We start from the raw sequence: 19,647 nt of genomic DNA, 5'->3' as shown, positions 1-19,647 counted from the left end.
ACCAGTTATTGTACGTCCATAGTTATTGCTGTTTAATAAACGGCCCATATTTAAAAGAAAAGCACATGTAATATACATGCATGTGATATGCTCTTATCTTGTCAATTAATACTCTACAATGCCTTTGGTGGTATAGTGGGACTAGTAAGCATCTTGACCTATGCTCTTGGTATTTGTTATCTTGCTGCACCCCCATAATGCACTGCAGACTTGTTCTGTATTCTCCAGCTGTGTATGGGTATCTATTTTAGAAAGCACAGAAGGTAATGATGTTCAGGATGCACTGTAAAATTGCAAAGATCAAAAGAACACACACACTAACCTTTCAATGCGAATGTATTGTTATTCACATGCACACATTACATCACATACAATACGACAAATCACCCCACCATTGGCATCAGGTATGATCTCACCAGGGCTATTGTTAAATGCCTTTTCTTAGATTCTCGCACTATTGTGCTAAATGTTCCACTGATTGTCTCGACCTGTGCCGGACTTGTGCAGCTCCTCTTAGAGAAATTCATTTGATAGTTCAGTGTTCGCTCCAGAGAACTGTGATCAACATGTGGTCTCAGGTTTGCATCCAGGTAAGGCTGCCTCTGCCCTACATCTTTCTGAGTTTGACCAAATAAGTACCTTTGAATTAGCTAATAATAACATCTGTTATTACAGTGGTTAGAAGTAGGGGGAATCTGACATGAAGCAGCATGTGAATAAAAACACATGCTGTGTTCTGGTGGTTTGCTCCGAAGATCCCCCTACTAAAAATATATGTTTTGATTTCCTTTGAGAAGGAAAAGAGATTTTGCGCAGCAGAACAATTCGGGTTTCACTGGTTGCATGTACCTTGTAAATTTCTTCTGTTTCCTTCACACTGCAGTTTCCACCCAAATATCCCTGAAGAGTCTTCATCAGGACCTGCACTTCAGGCACCAGAGTGCAGTCAATTCTGGTTGAGCAGAAGTTATGAAGCAGAGCAGTGATGCCCAAAAAGGCATTTTGGATGGCATCAGGAGTCTCCAGTAGTGGCTAAAATCAAAAAAAGATTATTATTTTCAAATACCACTTCAGCCCTGGCCACATATGAAATGTTACGTTTACATGGGTTGTTGGTGCAACTGCAAAACGGATGAACAGATATAATGCAGAATCCATCCCCCTGCAGAAGATTCCAGACTTGTAACAACACAGAATTAAGTGTATTTAATTAACAATTTAAGAGCACTGCTTAAAAATGGCACAAACACTTCGCAAATAATATTATTTTCGTCCTACTGGGAAACCATCACAAGTAAATGTAACTTTCAAATGGAATGACATTTAGTGCATAAGATGTCTATTTATTTATCTTAAAAGTAGCCAATTTCTTTCAGTGTTTTAGCTTTAACGGCTTTCTACAAATACTTTAGCAAACATGAAGCATAACTGTATTTTGTAAAATCCTACATACCCAAACTGATCCGGATCAGCTTGCATCATCGTTCATAACCGGGCCGTAGGCGTCAGCCCACGAAAAAAGGAATCAAGGTACTGTGACACTCAACTGCCCCCACAGTCCACTGGGACCCCAGAAACTGGTTAGGTCACGTATACCCCTGTTTTCAGTATTATATCAAGGGACGTCATTTGGAGGTTGCCTCGGGTTGCAGTCACAACCCCTGTGGTCTCCCTTGATACCCCTGTGGTCTCCCTTGCTACCCCTGTGGTCCCCCTTGCTACCCTTGTATTTAAAAAAAATACTTTAAACAAGTAATTTATTTGGAGCACAATAGGCCCCCTATCCCCGATCTGGGACAACCCGGACTTCACCCCCGGAAAGACGCCCAATAATTTGGAGGCCTGAAACATGTGGGAGACTTCTACGCGGAGGGATCCCCGCTAACATTCGAAGAATGCAAGAGGAAATTCGGGGTGCCGGAAACAGAGAGATTCTGCCATGCGCAGATCCGACACTGGCTCTCGCATGAGCCCATGAAATCCCAGGGCTGCAGAGAACTAACGGCGCTGGAACAAAACGCTCACAGCGCCTCCCCCCAGAGGGAAAAGATCAGCCTTATACGGACTACTAGACAGAGGAGACCCCAACCAAAAGGAGGCCTATTTGGAAATATGGGAAAAGGACATCGGCAGAACAATTGAAATGGAAGAATGGGGGCACATCTGAACCAGAACACAGAAGAGCTCGAAATGTGTCACCAACAAGGAAGGGGCGATCAAAACCTGCTACACATGGTACCTAACCCCAGTACCTAACCCCAGAGACCCTGAACAAGAGCAACCCAGCGATCTCACTGCAATGTTGGAGAGGATGCGCAGACACAGGCACGCTGTATCACTTGCTCTGGACAGGCCCAAGGTCCACAAAATACTGGAAGGAAATTCTGGACCTTATCAATCAGATCACAGGCCTGACGATTCCATGGGACCCAGGAATTGTCCTACTGGGCAGCACAGGGGATGGCCAATTTCCGCTGACTGACAACTTGGCCAGCCTATGCACACAACTTCTCACAGCAGCAAAGAGAGCCATGGCAAGACTATGGAAACATCCGGAGGGCCCTGCAGTGAGCCTGTGGTGGGTCAAATGCTGGGACATCGCAGTCGCGGAAAAAATAACCGCCATCCACCTGGGAAATAGAAACAAGTTCTTTGAAACCTGGGCCCCCTTCCTAGACTGCACGGACCAGTTCCCTGGAATGGCAAGGAAACCACCATCCCTCCGCTGGCTAGACAAATACGACTAACGCAACTCAAAACCAGCCCCGAAGCCCACACTGAACTCACCTCCCCGAGTGAGGTCAACTCGGAACCAAGAGCAGCGGAGGGAAAAGCGAACCCCCAGAAGCGCCCCACCGCAGACATCGACTAGGTAGACCTCACGGAGAAAGACAACTGCCCAAAACAACACCTCCAAGAACTACAGCACCCCGACTGTCCCTCCCCCAGTGTACCCCCCCATCCCCACCTGATTATGTTTTGTTTGTGATGTTCATCTCTAAACGAATGACACAAGATGTGAATTGAGGTGCCTGAGATGTTTGTTTACTGTTAAAATCAAATAAAATGATTAATTGAAAAAAAAATGGAAGATCCTGGGCACTGGAGTAGTGGGGGCCCCACACAGCCCCTGCAGTTCAGTGGGCCCTACCACGCCAGGTCTGGGGGTCCCCCGGCCCAGTCCTCACCCATCAGGGTGTAGGCTGGGCCAGGTCTTGCAGCACTAAAAGGAAGTGATCAGTAGGGGTTGGAGCTGACCTTGACATGCCATGTTCAGCGCCAACCCCTTCTCCTGCGGCTTCCTCAAGACTCATACACAGGAACTAGGATGCTCTTCCAGATTCCTGGTTCCTGTTTGTGAGCAGCACAGAGGAGCAGAGGATGGCCTGGAATGACGGACCAAAGCTGGAAAAACAGGTAAGAAGGCTTTTGTTTTTTTAATGTGATGTGTATTTTGCATGGGTGAAGTGCGGGTCAGATGTATGTATGTGCTATGGGTCATTCAGTGTTGGGTTAATGAGAAGCAATGTGATAGCATGTGTGTTTGAATGTTCTGGGTGGTTGTGTGCCTGTGTGGAGAATGCAGGGAGAGTGGATGTAAGAGAAGGTGTATGAGCGAGGGACTGGTGGGTGAATGCGTAGGAATTTGATAGTGTATTTTTGAATGTTCTCGGTGTGTGTGTGTGTCTGAGCAGATAATGCAGTGAGAGTGGATGTAAGAGAAGGTGTATGAGTGAGTGACTGATGAGTGAATGAGTATGAATGTGATAGTGTGTGTTTGAATGTTCCTGGTGGGTAGGTGGCTATGTGCGTATGTAGAGAATGCAGTGAGAGTGGATGTAAGAGAAGCTGTATGAGTGAGTGACCAGTGGGTGAATGAGTATGAATGTGATAGTGTGATTCAATGTTCTGGATGGGTATGTATTTATGTGGAAAATGCACTGTGAATGGGTGTATGGGTCAGTGAGTGGTGGGTGAATGAGTAGTAATACGATAGTGTGTGTTTGAATGTTGTGGGGGGGTGGGTGAGTTCATGTGTGGAGAATGCGGTTCAAGTGGACTTGAGAGATTTATTGGTGAGTGAATGGTGGGTGAGTGAGTAGGAATGTGAGTGTGTGTGTTTAATGTTCTGAGTGGGTGGGTGCCAGTGTAAGTGTATGTGAGAGAAGGTATTTGGGTGAGTGACTGATGGGCGAATGGGTATGAATGTGATTGTTTGTGAATGTTCTGGGTGGGTGGGTGCATGCTTGTGCGGTGAAGGCAATGTGAATGAATGTGAGAGATGTATGGGTGGGTGAAAGGAATGCGTGTGTGTGTTTGTGTAAGGTCTGGGAGACTGGGGATCACTAGAGTATTTTTGACACATCCTTTATTGACTTTGCATGTTTTACTGGTATTTGCAGGCAAAGCCAAGTTCCTGTGTGTCATTACCTGGCTAGACTAGCATTTTGGTACAGCCAGTCTAGCCAATGCTTACTGTGGCATGACATGTTTTACTCGGGATCTTTATTAAAGCAAGTGTAAGGTGTTTCTCCCTATGAGTCTGTATGAAGGGGTGAGCAGCAACCTGAAGGAGACCTGAGCATGGGATACCTACACCTTACTGCACACATGTGCAAATGAAAACCCAGTGGGATGATTGAAGAACCATCATATGAGGGCATATGGCAACACCAATGACTATGCAGGCTGCCCCGAGGGAGATTTGGCCCTCTCCTAGGGTAGGTCAGCCCTGTAGACTGACAGTTATACCTGAGGACATTGCTAAATAAAACTGACACAGTCTTAGTTTGTTTGCAATGCTTGAAAAGCTTTGTTTTTACATAACTGCAAGAGTAAAAATGGTTTTCCTTACAACATTAGCACCTTTACAATGCTGTGCCCTTAAAAGGGGGCACTCTCATTTCATTATTGAAATAATAAAATACTTAATTGACATTATAATAAATAATTAAATTGCATACATTCAGTTACCTGAGCAGAGGGGTGTTTGAATGGGGATATTTCATGAATAAATAAGTACTTGGCTAGGCAACAGGAGTTCATTGATATCTGATAATAAATAATTAAATAGCCTTAATGTGGTCACCTTGGAAGAGGGGTGTTTGAACAGGGATATTTCATATTAAATAAATGGCTAGGCAGCATGGGTTTATTGGCATCTGGTAATACATAATTAAATAGCCTCAATTCGATACTCTGGGAGGATGGGTGTTGGGCACAAGTTCATTCACATTTGAGAAATAAATAATTGAATTGCATCAATTTCGATACTCTGTGACAATGGGTGTTGGTGCAAGTTCATTTACATTTGACAAATAAATAATTAAATAGCATCAATTCGCTACTCCGGGAGGATGGGTGTTGGGCGCAACTTCATTCACATTTGACAAATAAATAATTAAATAGCATCCCTGCAGTAACTGGAAGAGTACTGGCCTCCCTTTTTGCACTTGTATTAAACTGAGCTCACACCAGTATGCCTAAGCTCCTGGTAGCTGCAGACTACCACAAGACACACAACAACTAGGACATAGACCAACATATACACAATCAGAATAAACTGGGAAATTCCCCCACCACTACTTAGTGCACAGGGAGGTGTGCAATCTGTCCAAAAAGAGCCTGCCATACCCCACTGAAACCGCCTATTTTAGAATGTTAGAGCCGGGTAGATCAATATCACTCTGCCTGCCTTAACACATGGAAAGCCCCGGGTTAGGTTAAATAATGGCACCAGAATTGTGTCTGGCCCACTGTTCTTCATCCCTCAACATTTCACTATTCACTACGGGAAGACACTGCCTCACTGAGGGGCTACGCACTACTTGGGAAAGGTGCATTATCATGTAATACTTTGGTTTATCCGATCAAGAAATCAAAGGGGGGGTCTTGAGGCTAATCCAGGATTTACGCCCAATAAATAATATTGTTGAGGCCTTGTTCCTTTTAGTCCCTAACCCGGCTACAATCTTATGTAATATACCAGTTGAGGCAAAATATTTCACGGTGATTGACTTGAAAAATGCATTTTTCTCAATCCTGTTACACCGGGACTCTGACGTCATTCATGTTCAGACAGATGTGTCTGAAAAGCACAAGGATATCCCAGGGGTACTGTGAGTCTCCATCTATTTTCAACAGAGTCCTGCAGATGGACTTAAGCAATATTGCATTAAAAAATGTTGTCCTGCAATATGTGGATGACATCTTGATCTGTAGCACGACAGAGGAGCAATGCAGGCACGATTATGTTCAGCTATTGACTATACTGGCTGAGAAAGGATATAAGGTTGATAAGGAAAAGTTACAATATTGTCAACAAGAAATGCTATACATAGGCCAGCTGATCTCACATGAGGGAAAAAGAGTGACCCCAGAAAGGGCTTAAGCCATACTGAACACGGCTAAGCCACACACGATAAAACAGTTGCAGAGCTCTTTAGGCTTATGCAACTATGTCAGGGCATGGGTCTTCGACTATAGCTCTTACACTAAGCCTTTGCTTCAGGCTCTAAAGAAGGCCCAAGTGACAAATGAAAATATTCAATGGTCTGAGACCATGGAGAAAAGATTTGCTGAACTCAAAAAAGCCATTTGCACAGCACCAGTTCTAGGGATTCCTAATTATGCAGAGGAATGTTACCTTTTTCACACATGAATGGCAGCATTATGACAGCAGTACTCACACAGAGAACCACATTGGGGTACAAGCCCCTGGCATACTATAGTGGAAATTTTGGCCCAGTAATGAGAGGTCATTTCCTGTGGGAACAAAGTTTAGCTGCCGCAGCGTTCGCCATAGAGAAAGCGACAACCATTGTACTGGGTTGCTCCATGATGTTGTACGTCGAGCACGCACTATTTGCTATTCTAGAGAAACCAAAGGGCACACTGACAACATCTCAGAGAGCTTCTGCTTATGAAGTCATCATATCAAATCCATCGATTAAGATACTCCGATGTAAGATAGTCAACCCATCTACGTTTATAGCAGAGCCAGTCACTGAAGGAGAGCCAATACATGACTGTGCAAACTATGAAGAATTCTATGAAGAAATTCCCAGGGTAAAAGAAAATGCCTTGGCAGAAGGAGAGATCATCTTTATTGACGGTTCTTCAAGGATCAATCAAAGTGACAGACAAAGATATACAGGCGTTGCTGTAATCAATCACACAGTGAATGGAGAATTCCAAGTACTTATTAGCGCACGAATACCATCTCATTATTCAGCAGAGGCTGCAGAATTATTGGCGTTGATACTCGCCATTGAGAATCACACAGACCAGGAAGTAACGGTGTACAGTGACTCCGCCTATGTGACGTCGACAGTGCACGCAGGTTTAGCATGCTGGAAACGAAAGGGCTTTCTCCGAGCAGATGGCCCGCCAGTGCAGCATGCATCCTTATTGGACAGGCTGATCTAGGCACTAGAGGTCCCAGTGGGTATACCGGTTGTGAAATGCGCTGCCCACATAAAGGAGACAGATTTTATCTCACGCGGAAATCACGCAGCGGACACAGAGGCCAAGCGTATGGAATCCAAAAGTCAGACGATCATGGAAGTGGAGGTCATCCATATCAATGAAAGGATGATGGTTGCACGAACTACACCTGAAGGATATAACAATCTTCGGCAAACCCAGTTGATGGAACTCCAAGAGGAGGCACCACAGGAAGAGAAGAATCTTTGGAAACATCGAGGGTGTTCGTTAAACCCCTCTGACAGCTTGTGGCGACAAGAGAGCACTGGTAAACCGGTGATGCCTGTAGCCCTATTGTAAATAGCCCTGGAGCAGTTGCATTATCCGGCACACATGACAATAGAGAATCTAGCAGCAACACTCGAAGAACACTGGTTCATACCGAATTTAACCAAGCATGTTGCATTTTTTTAAAGTAAACTGTAAAATTTGCAAACAATTCACGGCTGGGCACACATTAAAAGTAATGAGAGGAGTCATCCCCAGTCCAAATGGCCCTTTTCAGCACTTGCATGTTGATTACGTCGACATGATTCAAGTATGTAACGGGTACAGATACTTAATTGTTGTGGTGTGTCCATTCTCTAGATGGATTGAGGCCGGTCCTTGTACACACCCAGATTCTATCTGTGTGGCCAAATTTTTTGTGAGAGAGGTGTTCCCCAGGTGGGGGGTGTGTGAGGTCATGAGATCAGATAATGGCCCTCACTTTGTTTATGCAATATTCAAACAGATTAGCTTTCTGCTTGGTATAAAGCACATGTTCTCGTCTGCGTATCATCCATAAGGTAACAGGATCAACAGCTTATTAAAGGAAAGGATAGCCAAGTTGAAGTTTACTCTACAAAAGGGATGCTTGCACTGCCTTCCTTTGGCACTGTATGCACTTAGCAACCAACCCGGTTCTGACCATCATCTTACGTCACACGAGATAGCCACAGGAAGAAGAATGCATACTCCTCTGACACCCCAAGATAGAGCTACATGTGATGCCCAGTCAACAGGTGAAATTTTAGGGTCTGAATGCAAAATTACCTGAACTGCATGACATCTTGCCTTACTGTAATTTCACACCAGCTGCAGCGACGACGAAAGGGGTACAGGGCAGCACGGAACACGGAAGGAGATGCTACTACCCACGCTGCTCAAGGACTTTGTGTACCATCCGTTTTCCCTGGAGACACCGTCCTTGCAAGGAAACATACGAGGAAAAAGTGGCATGAGCCAAGATTTGACGGTCCCTTCACAGTGGAGGACTGCACTCCTTCCGCAGTGAAACTACAAGGCAGCAGAGCTTGGATTTTCCTGGGCAATATCAAACCCTAGATCGGAGAAGGCCCCCTGCCTGCACCCCAACGAGAGGAGTCTACAAGCAATGGGGAAAAACCGCAGCGTGTGCAGACGAGATCCATGACGAAGAAAAAGGACGTATGACCAGCCAAAGATAAAGAAATGTTTGTAAATTGTGGCTTCAATTGGACACTTCCTCTAAGCAAAAAGGGTATAAGGACATAAAAACGGACACTCTCTGCAACCTAGTTGCGGGGTGAAGAAGGAAGTTGCACACATAAGCCACAACATAGTCTGTTAACTTTAAACATTAGACTGAGGCACACCTAAGGCCTTGATAAAAAAGGAATATGCCATATTTTGATTGAGGACACATAAATTGGGAGAAAATACAGTATCCAGACTCATTCCACACTGAGACCCTATTCGGAATTACTTATCCTGTCCCACAGTAGTGACATCACCAAAGACGTGGTAACGTACTTTAATCTAGTGCTAAGCTCATACCCTTCATTGGTGGGAAGGCTCACCAGTGTCACTGACTTTCTTCAAGATCCTGAAAACGAAAAGACAATAAGAAGACTGCTTACTGTAATTGCCGAACAATTCCTCTTACTTCCTGAATACAGTGAGGAGAAACCAAATGTCTCAAACAGAGAAGGAAATAAATGAGCTTGTCAACACATTGTTCTTTCGTATAATCGAACACTGTCCAAATCTTATCGGAAGAACAACAGACACACTCACGTTTCTTTAAGATCCAGCAAATACAGAACATCTAAGCCAACTCCTAAACAAAATTGTGATCTTAGTTGCACTCCACACGAACGGACAGTGCAGACATTGTTTACATTGAAGAGAAAGCATACAATCCTGAAAAACTCAGCAAGACAGGACAGATGTCCCTGTCACTAGAAGACAGCAGGTTGGCTCACAATGTCCTCTTTTGTCTAGTCACTGACTTTTCAGAGCTAGTCGGGAGACAGATCGATGTTGACATCCTCACATTCATCAGAGATCCAGCTAATGTTGCACAGATGGGCATGCTCTTGCATGTAATCGTACTACAAATAGAACTCTCGAACCATCAACAGAACTATCTGAGGAAATTCTAAAAAGCTTTCCACCGAGGGATTTATCGCTGAAGCAGTGACAAGGGTTTCCCATTCTTCCATTTGTTGTTATTTTTTCTCTATTCTTCATATTGACCAGTATACAAAATGTCTTCGGGACTGAAGCAAATCCGAGGCGTGGACTGGGAGCTGACCTACTTTGAACATGCACAGTAAAAGGACTGGCCGAAGTGTTATTTGATTTGATTTTTCCCATAGTTTAGCAAAGGAACTGTGTCCTGAAATAAGAGACAATTCACCGCCCGCAAGAGGAGGGACACTTGTCGGACACCTGAACCTCTTAAACACAGAATATGACAAACAATATTGGTTAAAGAAGCATAGTAAAGGGTAAATTTTTGGCGAATGATCGAGATGGGGATCCAGAGCAGCAATCTGGTCCTCCCACAGGAGGAGAGAAGCCCACGTTCCTCTGGAAGTAAATGCTGCCACCTGACCTACAGGGGCATAATGTATTTGTGTATCATATTTATCATTGTTTTACTGTCATTAACAATCAGAACTGCATTTTTATTGGTGCACAAAGCGTTCCAATTCCAGTGCACCCACCTAATGATGCACGCATGAAACTCACAAAGGCACCCAGACCTTACAGAGTCATTCTGGTCCCTAGAAGATCTGATGGTGGAATGAATGAGCTTGAAATGGATGTGATTAGCAATAACACACACACACTTGTGGTAACAAACAAAAAGAAAAGCCGGAAATCATGGGTCGGCAAAGGGTGAATGAAGAAAGATTATTGACACCCACACGCATGCAAACACTGAATGCGCACACAACAGGCCTAGTGTCAATAACTGCAGAACCACAATCCACAGCATTAGAGAAGAAAAGACTGCATGCTATAAGAAGCCCGACAACAGATGAAGTAAAAATACAGTTGGAAGAAGCTGAATTCCTGAAGAAACAAAAAGAGCTAGAGAATCAACAAACAGAGACATCATTGCCTAGTATATATATTCCAGGGAAAGGGACAAGCACTAGTTCCACAGTACAACCATATAGTAGACCAATGCCAGAATTGATACTAACATTTCTAGCCAGAAAGAGAAAGGCGTACGAGGACAAAGAAAGAGCTGCCAGACTCTTGTCTACTCAAATGGCACAGATGAGAAAGCCGGCACCATGGACAGGGATACCTGAGAATCCTCCAGCAAGAAAGAGCCATACAGATGCATTCAGGGATGTAGTGATAGCACACTACATGAAAACCTTAAGAATCAAGAGAAACATGCATGGAGATGACAACAAACTAAACGACTACCTAGACAGCACAGCACATCTGGGAAACAACATTTGGTACCAGCACATGAAAGAAGTTGGAAGACGAAATTCAGAAGGGGACTGCTTTGTTTGTGCACTCCTACCATACAGCATGGGGAAGTCCAAGATCTTCGTAGCTGTAGAAATCGATGTCCAGACAGCACACTGTCTTTCACACGTAGCCATGTACAAAACTAGAGGCCAGTTCATGGGAAGTGATGCTTCCCTAATATGGGCAACTGAAACAGCCTATCCCGACGAAGATGATTATGTTCAAGACATTAAGACAAGAAACAGAGCTCATACTAGGAACCATGTAATCCGGTACGAGAAGCCTGGAGTTAAGGGAGTAGAAATAAGATGGGAAGTGGACCCAAAACTAAATGTCCAAGGAAAAACTCCAGAAGAGGCTCGAAGTTTGAAGAACAGAGGCCAAATGCAGATTTGGGGAACAGTGCTTTCACCAGACAGATGGGAAAAAGGAGTAGTGATTTGCAGAGCATGCATGGTCCTTGGAGCCTGCGAAGAAGCAATTGAAAATTCACAAAGGCTATGCAAGCCATTATGGCCAAAGCTTGCAAAACTTTTGACATGGGTCGAAGACAGAGGAGGACCCTTGCAGATAGTGCCACTGGAAAGCCCAAAATTGTGCTTCAGGAATAATGGCACACGAAAGATGGGAGAGAATCAGAACTGTGGACGAATCTTTGATGCCCCAGGAATGGTGCACGGAACAGCAGTAATTATGGACCATTGTTGGACATGCGGATCCAAAGCATACATTAGACTGCCGAAGAACTGAGGAGGTATTTGTACAATAGTGAAGGTCCACATTCCAGCATTAGTGATTCCGAAAAGTGACCTGAATATTGACAGCTTCCCGAAAGCACATGCTCACCTGAGGAAGAAGAGATCTGTGGAACTTCTGACTCGAATTAAGAGAGAACATTATTTCTCTGCTAAATCAGAAGAAGCCTTTCATGCAATCCCATATGAACACAGGGTGTTTAGCCTCATCTCATCAGTGTTCACAACGATTTTCGTGCCGAGAATCCAAGTTGGAGTAAATACTAAATGGTTGCTGATAACCAGATGGGAGTTACTGCAGACCATCAACACGGCCATAAAAGGATTCAATGCGATCAAAGAAGAGCTAAGAGCCATCCGTCTGATGACTCTCCAGAACAGATATGTCCTTGACATGATCATAGCTATGAATGGAGGAGTTTGTGCAAAAATAGGAGAATCATGTTTCACATTTATACCTTCTCACGATGAGGAAAATTGAACTTTAACGGAAGCTATAAGTATGCTGACAAATCTGCAGAACCAGATGATCGATGAAGCTGACGAAGTTGATGATGACAGCTGGTTTGGATCACTGTTTTCATGGGTCCCACAGTGGATGGCAGACACATTCAAGTTTTTGGGAGCCCTGCTAGTGATGACATTACTAGGATTTTGTGTTATCAAGATAATAATCTCTCAGTGTCAGAAGACTGCTAAAAAAGCCATAGGGATGAAGATCATGATTGATGTCAAGCCAGGATGGAAACCCAAAGACCTGACTCATGAAGAAATAAGAGACTTTGTGAAGGACAGCAGTCACGCACCAGAAGGAACAAAGTTTCTCAATCCCAGAAAGCACAGAAATTATGTGGGAAGATGGGTTTACTGCAGCCCAAATGGACAATGTCAATTGATGACATGGAATAAAGATGAACATGTAAGGACAGCAGGAAGCCTGAAAGGAGTAATACAAATCTGGACTCCAAAGAGACACTTCTTCAAGCCATCATGTACAGATCCAGAAGATGAAGAAGGAATGAACCCAGGCGATGGAGTGAAGGTGAACACAGAAGAACCGAGTAAGATGAATCCAAAGATGGAAGTGAAAGTGGTCGATGAATCGCCCAGAGGGGGGAGTGTAGAGGAGGTCCCAAATAAAGCCTGCACTCCAATCGTCCATTTTGAAGTACCAGGAATGTTCACACCAAGATATGTGACGTATGATGAGCAAATAAACCAGCAGAGAGCCGCAGTGCGGCTCTGCCCAGTGCCTATTAGAAGAGCAACACCTATTGAAAACCCATACCGAGAAAACCATGGACAGTAAGGTATCCATTAAGAAAACCCTATCAACAAATGAAACGAAATGAAGATTGCCTAAGTACTGTCCCGGAAGAAACCAAAAAGGTCTTAGTGGAAGATGAATAGTGATGTCACAAGGACCCGGACTGACGGGCAGATAGATGAAATGTCAACCAAAGAATGACACACAGAGACGAAACGCGATGGATAAAGATATTGTGAACCTCAAGAGGGAGAACGATGTTGAAATACAATGAAGCTCAAGCTGTAAGCAAGATGAAGATATTCAACTAGTTTACACCAGTAAATATGCTTGGAACCACAAGAAAGCTAAGAAAACATTGCAGCTTGCTATGCTTCGGAGAAAAATAGTGCTGCAAGCGCCATTATACATAATCTACCTCAAACAAAGCACTTCATTATAAGGTTATTTCTACTTTGCACAAAGCAGAACCAACCCAGGTTACTAAAGGCCAAACGCAGGAAGATTCATATTCTAGCAACAGAAGGAGAGACGGCTGAATCGAAACTCAGCAAAGGCAGCTCGTGCCAGGGAAGCCAAGGTCATACCAATAGAAGCTATGAACAGTAGCTACTTTTAATTGAAACTAAGAACATAATATCCTGCCTCTGAAGGATCGAGATAAGAAGGCAAAGGCAGGTGGCGGGTGAAACGAAAATCAAATAAACAAATTGAGAGAAACAAGACAAATTCACGGTGTGGGAATCACGTGACCAGCCGAGCAAGAAGAAGCACGGATTCACACCTACGCTTGGCACTGGACCAAGCAGAGATATCAGAACTTTTCCAGACAGAAGATGCAGTTTCAAGGCCAACCACAGAGTACTAATTGCCACATGGCATGATTGATTATAATAAGGGCTGGAGGAAGGCCAGGTAACTAAGGGGCACCTCGGACCTGGCTGACCGTTCTGCGTGCTGCTAAGCAAAGTGGAATATTATGCATGGGGTTGGTGCCAACCCAATCACGATGGACCAAATAATCTAGGGTCCTATAGCTAGTAGAACCAATGAGACGTTGTATGTTTAGTGACGTCTACAGTAGTCATTTTTGAAGGAAGGGCTTAGACGCCCACCTGACAGTATTTACCCAATCCCCTCACTCCGTCACCATATACAAATATAGTACCTATAGTAAAGTTACCTTTTCCTAACCAATACAATTGCATGTTAACTTTTGAGTGTTACACGTCAATTATGACGGGTTTTGAGTATAAATGTTACAACTTGTATGAAGTTCGTTGGAGTTGAAGCGAGAAGACGATCGCATCAATGCTGAAATCCATAACTCCCCGTTTGTTGTACTTGTCATTAAACGGACTACCTTTGGCAAACCATTGAATTGTCCTTATTAATTGGTGTTGGAGTAATAAATCTGCACCCCCATCCATCTCAGGGGTGCAGCTATCTCGTCTTAAAGTACTTCTGAGCGAACCTCGGCTCTATGGGCCGGCCGGGGGTCTCTGGAGTACAAAAAGGTTTTTTGAAAACCAAGTTTCTTATTTATCGTATTTTGTGAGTTCTATATTATTGTAATTGTTTATTTGTAAAGCTCTTAGACACAAGTGTAGTGCTTCAAAGCGCTTCAAGGAGGGAAGGGAACAAGGGAATGCAGTTGTCATTCTTGGGCCTTGAAGATGCTGAATGATCTAACAACAATAGCTAGCATACTAGGCCAGAGGCATATGTACTAGTTAAGTACTTGACAAAAAGGGAGTAAAAAGGTGGGGGCAGAGGAGGAGTAGCATACAGATCAATAAACTACAGTCCTGGCCTGGCAACATTGCAGACTGCTTGGTAGTTGGTCGTCGAATGCGCCTATGCATGAGTATTTTAAGCACGACCAAGCTAGGGAGGGAAGACTGGGGAGGACCAGACAGACAGACTTGCAGGGCCTAGAACATTCAAGGTCAGGGTTGTGCAGGTGCTCCGAACAAGAAGTGTGACAGAGGGGGAGGAGGACAAGTGCGCCCAGTCCAGCAGGGGCCTGGGTTAAGTGCAGAGTGGTTGCCCCTCTAATTGAGCATAATGCAGCAATGCCAGGCAGAGTGCAGAGGCCCGGAGGCAAGTGCAGAACTGGCAGGGTAAGCCTGGGACCTGTGGGGCTCTGGAAATGCACCAGGCGACCTGTCATCTAACTGAGCAGGTTGGAGAAGAGAAGTAATGGGGGAAAGAAGCGAAGGGAAAGGAGGTTAGCAGGGGAGAGGGAGAGAGAAGGAGGAAGAGAAGAGGTAGGTCTTGAGGAGTTTCCGGAACTTAAGGAGGTCCGGCTCAGGACGGAGTGAGGTAGGTAGGCTGTTCCAGAGAGAGGCATCTGCAGAGGATAAGGATTTATCCCCAAATCTCTGTTTGATCTGTTTGGAGAAACGGCTCACCCGTAGATAGTTGGAGGAGGCAGAGTGCAGGGCTCTGGAAGGAGAGTATTTGGGAACAGAGCGTTGTTGATAGTACAGGCATCAGCCCCAGAAAGCCTTGTGGACTATGCAGAGGGACTTGAACTTGATCCTTGCAGCCACTTGGAGCCAGTGGAGTGATTTCAGGCCGGCGAGATGAGGTCTCTGGGCTTGAGGCCAAGGATAAGTCTTGTGGTTCTGTTCTGGATAAGTTGAAGAGGTCAGAGAGTAGAAGTAGGAAGATTTAGAAAGAGACTGTTGCAGTAGTCCAGTCTGGTGAGAACCTGGGCCCTGGAGACTGTGAGCCTCTGAGGGAAGGTGAGAAAAGGTAGAATACCTCTGAGTAGATGCAGCTGGTTGTGAGACTTTTTTGACATGTCCGAGATGTGAGAAGAGAAGGAGGGAGTAGAGTCGAAGATGACCGCCAGATTTTTTTGCCTCACTGGTGGGTGGGGGCGCAGGACCAAGGGAGGCCAGCCAGAGTGAGAGTGGGAAAGTCGGAGCAGGGTTCCCAATGAGGATGATCACTGTCTTGCTGGCATTAAGGCAGAGATTGTTTGCAGCACACCAGGACTGAATTGCGGAGAGACAGTCAGGAGTGAGCGAAGAGGATGAAGAGGCCAAGGGATGCCTGAAAGAGAGCTGTGTGTCAACCGCATAACACTGAAAGTTGGAGGTGAAGGCAAAGATCTTGTGGGCCTAAGGGTCTAGAGAAAAACCAGGGGGATAGATTAGATCCCTGGGGGACACCACAAGTAGAGAGAGTGATAGCGGAGAGAAAGGACTCAAGTTCCTCTAAGAAGGACGTTAGAGAGAAGGGACGCAAGCCACGTCAGGCCCTGATCTGTGATGCCCAGGGTATCACGGAGATCGGTGATCAGGATGTTGTGGTTTACAGTATCAAAAGCAGAGGAGAGGTCGAGGAGAATGAGGATAGAGGGAGAGTTAGAGTCAAGGTTTGAGAGCAGGTCTTCACTGGTGTTCAGAAGAGCAGTTTCCGTACCTCTGGATGCTCTAAAGGCAGACTGGTGGTCACGGAGACAACTGACAGATTCAGTGTGGAGGGTAAGCTGAGAGATAGCCAACTTCTCCAGGAGTTTGCCCAGGAAAGGAGTGATGGAGATTGGGTGATAGTTTGCCGGAGTAGAAGGGTCAGCAGAGGGTTTTTTGAGCAGAGGGTGCACAAGAGAATGCTTGAACTATTTAATCAGTACTTAATTGTTAAACTTATGAACTTCAGTGGGAAACCTAGTGAACAATGTGTTCATACGTTGTTTAGGTATCCTTCCTTGCAAATTGCTTACCTTATGTGCAGTGCAAATAGGTTCCCTATGAAAGTCATTCACAAGGTATTACATATAGGGTTAAAGGGTTGGTAGCGCAAATTGCACCTGCAGTGAAATGCAAGTTACAGACACATGGAGATTCCCAAAGAACGTGCACCACACTCAATTTGAGTCTAACACACGGTGAACATGCAAATGGACCCAACTCAGACAAAAAACAGGCACATCTCCCAGGAAGTCAAAATAACATGGAGAGGTGCAACGTTAAAAACAATGTTTAAACTTTTTCCAGAAAGTGGGGTCAAATTTGTTATGTAAAAAACGTAATATTAATTAGGTTGCTTTACAGAAATCCTTAAAATGAAATAACGCCCTTATAACAGTGGCTAGTTTTAGTTTGTTGCTCTTTTGTACATTTTAATTTTACATTGTTACTCTGTCCCCATATACTCCTGAAAGCACTGTATGCCTAAAACCGAACTGCCATGTACACACTTGCCTGCGATCCTTGCAGGCAATCCATGATTGCTCTGTACACATTGATGTGGGTGCACACTATTATGAACACCTTTTCTAATTCCCTAGCAACCAAACATGTTTTGATGGTAAACAGAGTGCTTCCAAACGGGTCACATGTTTGCAAAGTTTATATGGGTCCTTAATTCTGAAAGAGTGACCCACTCATCCCAGACATCTGTGATCAGCCCTGTGTTCAGCCTGCATGATATAGGGTTGAACCCCGCGAATGCTTAATCAGCCCTTAATACTACCAGGGTCTGAATATTGAATACCATTAAATTGCGTAGAAGGAACACAAGCGCGGCAGCGCAATGCTCTGTATCAAAATGTGGTATTATTACTTGAATTCCACCCTGTAACCACACAGAAGTACACACGGACATTTGTCACCATGCTCAGAACTCAGTACCATGACCCATAGCTAACCTGTTCCATGACAGCACCATCAAAAGTGCATAAACACAAAAACTCTATGTAAGCCCACAGACACCTCAATGAGCTGTGGGCCTGCCCATGAGCCCGTAAGCTACAGACCTGAGCTTCAGGGCCTGATTGAGTGAAGTGTTTTATAATGGCGCCAACCCATTGGAAAACGCTCTGTGAAACAGACTCCCAGTCTTTAAACCAAGGTTGATAAAAAATAGCTCGTGTTGTTTGAGCACCTGGGGACATTTCCGTTCGAAATGCGTGCTACCTAGTCGTGATCATTTATTTGTCTAATATGACAGGATTATTCTGATAAAAGTCTAAATTTGAGTCAGGTAAATTGTACTTTCTAATGTGTGATGATATACATGGAAGCAGTGAAGTGTTGCGCCAAGAGTTGAACTCTTTCCTTGAATGTATTGTACCTTGAGCTTATCCGCTCCCTGTACAGCGCAAGAGCAGTGCCTCCCGGAAGACCCCAAACACTCCTTATCCTTTACCACACACGCCATAGCTTTGCCTTAATGGCTAAAATGAGTTTAATTCTTTGCAACAGAGAGGGCATTATTCCCTGTTCTCAATTTGAACATACTACATTAAACAGGGCCCTGACCTTCCGGGTCCCCGGGGGATTTCTACATCTGGAGGGTCTTTGGTACAACATGCCCATTTACAGAAAGCCTAAAGAAACCCACCCAGACCGTAATTTGGTAATTTTAGAATCTGAGGTCGACAAGAGGGGCAGTGTGCTTGCTGTAACTGTGGGGTCAAGAAAAGAGGCGTTGTGTTGGGAAATGTACTATTAGACGTTCCCTTCATTGCCTTACGTCGCGACTCTCGTGGAAGCGAGCGGAAGTGCTCCTCCTAGCAAAGGAAATGACAAAAGAAGGCGCCACTCGGCCTGGAACAAGCTGTACTTATCGCATAACGAAGGCGGAAGTTGTGATAAATCATAACCCGAAATTAAATCTTAACCCACAAAGACACATTGGTCCGGATTCTCAAAGAAATCGAGAAATTGGTATTAGCGCAATGTGCACTTGTAGCCGCAGGCAAATTGCACATGCATGGTGATCACTAGCCTGCCTTGCACAATTCACACCTAGAACACTTTACATGTGCAAACGGACCTGATACTCAAAAAAATAGCAAATCGCAAGGCGTAAGTGCTTAAGTGCTTGGAATTTGAACTTAACATGGAAAGGCATGAACTGCAAAACTATAACACCACTTTTCGGAAAAATGTTTATAATAGAGACACTAGTTCCTGCTGATTTGACATGTTAGGCCACGTTTGAACCGGGGCAAATTGCTACAAGTGAAAGTCATTTTTTGGGGGCAGTATTTGGTTACTACATTCCCATCTCTAGGGCCTCATTGCAAGTTTGTCAGTGTGGGAATAAAGTGAAGGTAATCCCGTTCCTGCCATTTTTCCCCCACATAATTCTGCCGCTTGTTGGAGGTAAAGTGGAGGGTCTATCTTTACCTCCAAAAATCAGCGGAATTACCACTAGGTAATTCAGCTGGTGGTAATTCTGCCAAAAATCCCCAGTGGAGTCATGATGGCACTCATTACAAGTTTGCCAGTATCCTGCTGGCATTACCAGCGTGATACCGGCAAACTACCGTTTCTGCCACATGGTCTTCCGGAATTACTGGCAGATTCCAAGTGGCGGAAATGCCGGTAAATCCCCAGTCCATGGAGTCCTATAAGACTCCTTGGGGGGAGTTACCTG

The 19,647-nt window shown here is 44.6% G+C and overlaps 1 protein-coding gene across 2 annotated transcripts in view; it reads right to left on the bottom strand.

Moving 5' to 3' along the window:
- LOC138569646 (uncharacterized) overlaps nucleotides 1–19,647 on the bottom strand; it is a 1,436,407-nt gene that overhangs the window by 1,012,373 nt on the left and 404,387 nt on the right. For both annotated transcript variants that reach the window (XM_069647797.1, XM_069647798.1), the window contains exon 11: nucleotides 850–1,032. In XM_069647797.1, coding sequence (XP_069503898.1) covers nucleotides 850–1,032 — 183 coding nt within the window. The remainder of the gene's footprint in view (nucleotides 1–849; nucleotides 1,033–19,647) is intronic.

This window comes from Ambystoma mexicanum, chromosome 2q (genome assembly GCF_040938575.1).
Source record: "Ambystoma mexicanum isolate Mex_15411 chromosome 2q, UKY_AmexF1_1, whole genome shotgun sequence".
NCBI classification, from domain to species: domain Eukaryota; kingdom Metazoa; phylum Chordata; class Amphibia; order Caudata; family Ambystomatidae; genus Ambystoma; species Ambystoma mexicanum.
This window is presented reverse-complemented; position numbering and strand designations above follow the sequence as displayed.